The 5,222-nt window shown below is 41.7% G+C and overlaps 1 protein-coding gene across 1 annotated transcript; it reads right to left on the bottom strand.

Annotated features, from left to right (window-relative positions):
* Positions 1 to 1,837: 1,837 nt before the first annotated feature.
* LOC140167530 (uncharacterized) lies at positions 1,838 to 4,792 on the bottom strand. The gene has a single exon (XM_072190835.1). It carries the CDS (start codon positions 4,790 to 4,792, stop codon positions 1,838 to 1,840), a length of 2,955 nt encoding a protein of 984 aa, XP_072046936.1.
* Positions 4,793 to 5,222: the final 430 nt, after the last annotated feature.

Raw genomic sequence — 5,222 nt, 5'->3', positions numbered from 1 at the left:
TCCCGTATCAGCAGTAGATAGCTACTTCATCAATTCCCGTATCAGCAGTAGATAACTACTTCATCAATACCCGTATCAGCAGTAGATAACTACTTCATTAATTCCCGTATCAGCAGTAGATAGCTACTTCGTCAATTCCCGTATCAGCAGTAGATAACTACTTCATCAATTCCCGTATCAGCAGTAGATAGCTACCGGTACTTCATAAATACCCGTATCAGCAGTAGATAGCTACTTCATCAATACCCGTATCAACAGTAGATAGCTACGTCAACAATTCCCGTATCAGCAGGAGTAGATAGCTACTTCGTCAATTCCCGTATCAACATTAGATAGCTACTTCATCAATTCCCGTATCAGCAGTAGATAGCTACTTCATCAATTCCCGTATCAGCAGTAGATAACTACTTCATCAATACCCGTATCAGCAGTAGATAACTACTTCATTAATTCCCGTATCAGCAGTAGATAGCTACTTCATCAATACCCGTATCAGCAGTAGATAACTACTTCATTAATTCCCGTATCAGCAGTAGATAGCTACTTCGTCAATTCCCGTATCAGCAGTAGATAACTACTTCATCAATTCCCGTATCAGCAGTAGATAGCTACCGGTACTTCATAAATACCCGTATCCGCAGTAGATAGCTACTTCATCAATACCCGTATCAGCAGTAGATAGCTACTTCATCAATTCCCGTATCAGCAGTAGATAGCTACTTCGTCAATTCCCGTATCAGCAGTAGATAACTACTTCATCATACCCATATCAGCAGCAGATGGCTACTTCGTCAATTCCCGTATCAACATTAGATAGCTACTTCATCAATTCCCGTATCAGCAGTAGATAGCTACTTCATCAATTCCCGTATCAGCAGTAGATAACTACTTCATCAATACCCGTATCAGCAGTAGATAACTACTTCATTAATTCCCGTATCAGCAGTAGATAGCTACTTCGTCAATTCCCGTATCAGCAGTAGATAACTACTTCATCAATTCCCGTATCAGCAGTAGATAGCTACCGGTACTTCATAAATACCCGTATCAGCAGTAGATAGCTACTTCATCAATACCCGTATCAACAGTAGATAGCTACGTCAACAATTCCCGTATCAGCAGGAGTAGATAGCTACTTCGTCAATTCCCGTATCAACATTAGATAGCTACTTCATCAATTCCCGTATCAGATTCAGATTCAGATTCAGATTCAGATTAAATTTATTTCAATTCGTGGCCCGGAGGCCAAATTACATGAAATATTACAATTATAATGACATAAATAACATAAAAAAATTACATTGAAAAACTCAATAGGATTATTAAAAGAAATTAATTGCACTTACTGAAGCACTTGAATACATCAAACACATATTAAATTTACATTGAATTATAAATCAAAATTCACAAAACTCAATTATATCCACACGTCCCTGCAAACACTCCAAATATAAGCTCTCTCATGTGCATACATAGACTCACCCTACACACCCCCACACCCCCACACCCCACTTCCGCACAACCCATCGAATTTCTACAACGCTCATATACTCTAACATTCAGATTATCAGCCCTCACACACAAATAAACACAGGCATTAAGAACTTCATTCAATGAAGTTACATTCAATTCAATGAAAAACAAGATATTGCACATAGATTGGACCAGCCAAATTGTAATAAAACTAGGTAAAAATGCTGCTACATAATCATGATTAAAACACACCGCCAATGAAAAACACTAATGCACAACCCCCCCCACCTCACAGAAAAATTAAAGCAACTTAGTCAACAGACATCAGAAAAACCAAGAGAAGATCAGATGATTTAAACACTGATTACTGATGGTTAAGAAGCCTTGTGAGGTAAGGAATGGGACTGTTACCATATCTATTGGTCCTGTACCTTGGGACATGGTAAGTGCTGGATCTTCTAAGACACATACCATGGGAACTCTTGTTGAAAGGGAACAGGTGAGTATATTTCTCAGAGGTGGTACAATTCTTTGCAAATTGACAGCAAAGGTGGTGACGCCTTTCTTCAAGCGATTGGAGACCCGTGAGGGACAATGCATCTGTGTACGAGGTATATGTTGAACCAAGAATGATGCGGCAGGCCCTTTTTTGGATTCTTTCAATCCGTTGAGTTTGCTGGATGGTGATACTGCCGTGCCATACAGGCGAAGCATACTCAACAGTGGGACGAACATATCCCACGTACACAGAAACAAGGTCCTCCACGGGTACTCCAAAACGCTTCAGTCTGCTTAGCATGTAAATTCTGCGACTGCTTTTAGAAATCATACTGTTGACTTGTAAGTCCCAGCATAGGTCTGACTGAACAGTAAGGCCTAGAATCTTGGTTTCATTCACCAACTCAAGCTTTTTTCCAGCAATAACAAGATCAGGTGGGTTGGGCGGCTGCCTTTTGAAGCAGATTTGCATAACCTTACATTTGGAGGGATTAAGCTTGAGGTGGTTCATGTTGGCCCAATCATCCAGGCTCTGGACATCCAAATCTATCTGAGAAGGCTGGTTGGCAGGACGGACTTCCGCAAGGCTCAGGTCGTCGACATACTTGAAGCTGCAAGCTTTGGCATTTTCAGAAGCATCATTGATAAGAGCAATAAAAATAATGGGACCCAGTAAGGTGCCTTGTGGCACGCCACATGAAAGAGTCTCCCACTCAGATAGTGCAGATTGATATTGCACTCTATGACGCCGGGATGTGAGGAAATTGGCAATCCATGGGATGAGCTCACTTCTAACACCAAGGTTATACAGCTTCTGTATGGCCAGAGTGTGGTCGACGCAGTCGAAAGCCTTGGAGAAGTCCGTCACCACCAACGTACCGACTGTGTTAGCTTTATCAGTACCCTTGTAGAGCACATCGAGAAGTTCTATCATACAGTGAGTAGTTGAGGATCCTTTAATGCTCCCATACTGATTACGATCAATTGAGCTGGAAATATCCTCAACTATCCATCTGGATACAAAACTTTCACTGACCTTAGCCAGAAGAGCAGTTAGGGAGATAGGCCTGAGCTTAGCACTTGTTGCTGGCATTTCTTTAGGGATAGGCACAATAGTGGCATCCTTCCATATTTGGGGGACATAACTCTCAGCAAAGGATGCATTAAGTATGTCAGCAACGGGGGTACTAAACTCACATGCAAACTCCTTTAAAAGTTTACCTGGCAGTCCATCAGGACCGGCTGATTTCTTAGCATTCAATTTTCTCAATTCTCTATACATCTCCCAGACATGAATTTGAGGTGGAGGTTTGGAAGGCAAGAAAGCAGGTAATTCGCCATGATTGACAGGAGGCCTACTTTGCGAAACGGAAGCAAAGTTCAGGTTAATTGCTTCAGCAATTGCTTTCTCGTCATTCTGGGGAATGCCAGGAGCAGAGATAATAGGGCGCTGCCTGTTCTTGTTGCAGATCATTTGGATGCCCTTGTGCCAACCTGATGGATCACTGTTTTTGAGGTTCTGGAGACGGTCTCTATAATAGAACTTTTTGGCTTGGCTAATGGTACGAATCACTTTGTTGCGAAGAAAACGCCATAAGTAGGTTTTGCCCTCTGTAAAAGCAGCTTGACGTTTCTTAATGAGGTTTTTGATCTCAGGAGTGATCCATGGTTTATCACTAGAGTGGAGTTTGACCACTTTAGATGGAAAATGGGTATCAATGGCTGAACTAACAGTGGAGTAAAAAGCATCAGTCTTGTCCTGAGTGCTTTTAGCATTAAGAACCTCCTTCCAGGTGTGATCAGTGATCCATCTCCCAAATTCATGCATACGAGATTTGAGCAAAGGTCTAACATTTCTTTTTTGCACTCTACCTCCTATCACTCTACTATTTCTAGGAGACCAGTAGATGGTGTTATGGTCACTAAGACCTACAGGAGAACTTACAGTAGGGATTTTGTACAAGTTCTTAACATTGGTAATTATCAAGTCTAAGATTGCATTCTTACGAGTTGGTTTGTTTACAACCTGACTCAGAGAGTGGGCTCGACAAATGGGGTTAATGTCAGTCCTATTGAAGTCACCTAGGAGGGCAATGCCCATGTCAGGATGGTTAATTTTGAGTTCATCTAGAGTTGTAATTATGTGGTCGACCAACATATCACGATGTTCTGATTCAGGAGGGATGTAGACTGCGCAAACCGCTATTCCCGATACTTGACGTGGTAATCGATAAGGGCGAACCCACAACCAAATACACTCTAGCTCATCAGGAACTTTGATATCAGTTAAAACAGTTACTGGGATATTGTCTCTTGTGTAAACTGCGACTCCACCTCCACGTTTGACAGCTCTTGTTCTGGTGAAGAGATTAAAACCATCCAGTGCTAGGAATTCATCTGGGATCATGCCAGACTGCCAGGTTTCTGTTAACACAGCAATGTCAATCTGGTCGAAATCTGTCTGATGGAGAAGAATATCCAGTTCATCTGTTTTGTTCAATGCTGATCGGGTGTTGGTTAGGAAGAATCCAGGTAGGGTAGAATAATCATAAGTTTTCTGAGTCAGTAATGGATTTGTCAGTTCTGGACGAACTGGGGTCAGCACAGAAGGGGGGCGTGGCATATGGTGAGTTTTAGAGGGTCTGTGTCCCTCAATGATAGTGATTTGTTTCTGGCGAAAGCGTCCTCCCCGACAACCACGTTTAGTTCTTTTCAGATATTTCTGGATGTCATCACATTGTTCTTGGATATCGGGGCTTGGGATTAGACTGGAATTGTTCAGGCTTTTCAGGAAACTGGGTGTGTATGATAACTTGGCCATATTAAGTCATGTATTGAAAGTACGTATACACAATGTTAAGCATGTAGGCGAGGGCTACGACGTTCTGCACAGGGCTGACATTATTGCCACTATAGATGTACGTGGATTCCAATTTATAGATACGGAAATAGTAATGTCACCCTTATGTTAAATAATACGCTACAACACAGTCAGATATGTGTACACGGTAAAGCTTACGAGTTCTGTAGCCTAGTAGTCAGAGCGGCAAGATTATCAGCAAAATTACACAATTGATGCAGTTCTATAGTTACTATGACGGTGCAAGATGAGGCACAAACACATAAAAACAGCAGCCACAACACGATGAATAGAAAATAATGGTGTAAAATGATGTAAAATAACTCAATAATGCAGGAACCAAATTTCCTATGTCTTGGCAGCTGATTGTAGCGCCCTCATCAGCAGTAGA

This window comes from Amphiura filiformis, chromosome 13, assembly GCF_039555335.1.
Source record: "Amphiura filiformis chromosome 13, Afil_fr2py, whole genome shotgun sequence".
Taxonomy (NCBI): Eukaryota; Metazoa; Echinodermata; class Ophiuroidea; order Amphilepidida; family Amphiuridae; genus Amphiura; species Amphiura filiformis.
This window is presented reverse-complemented; position numbering and strand designations above follow the sequence as displayed.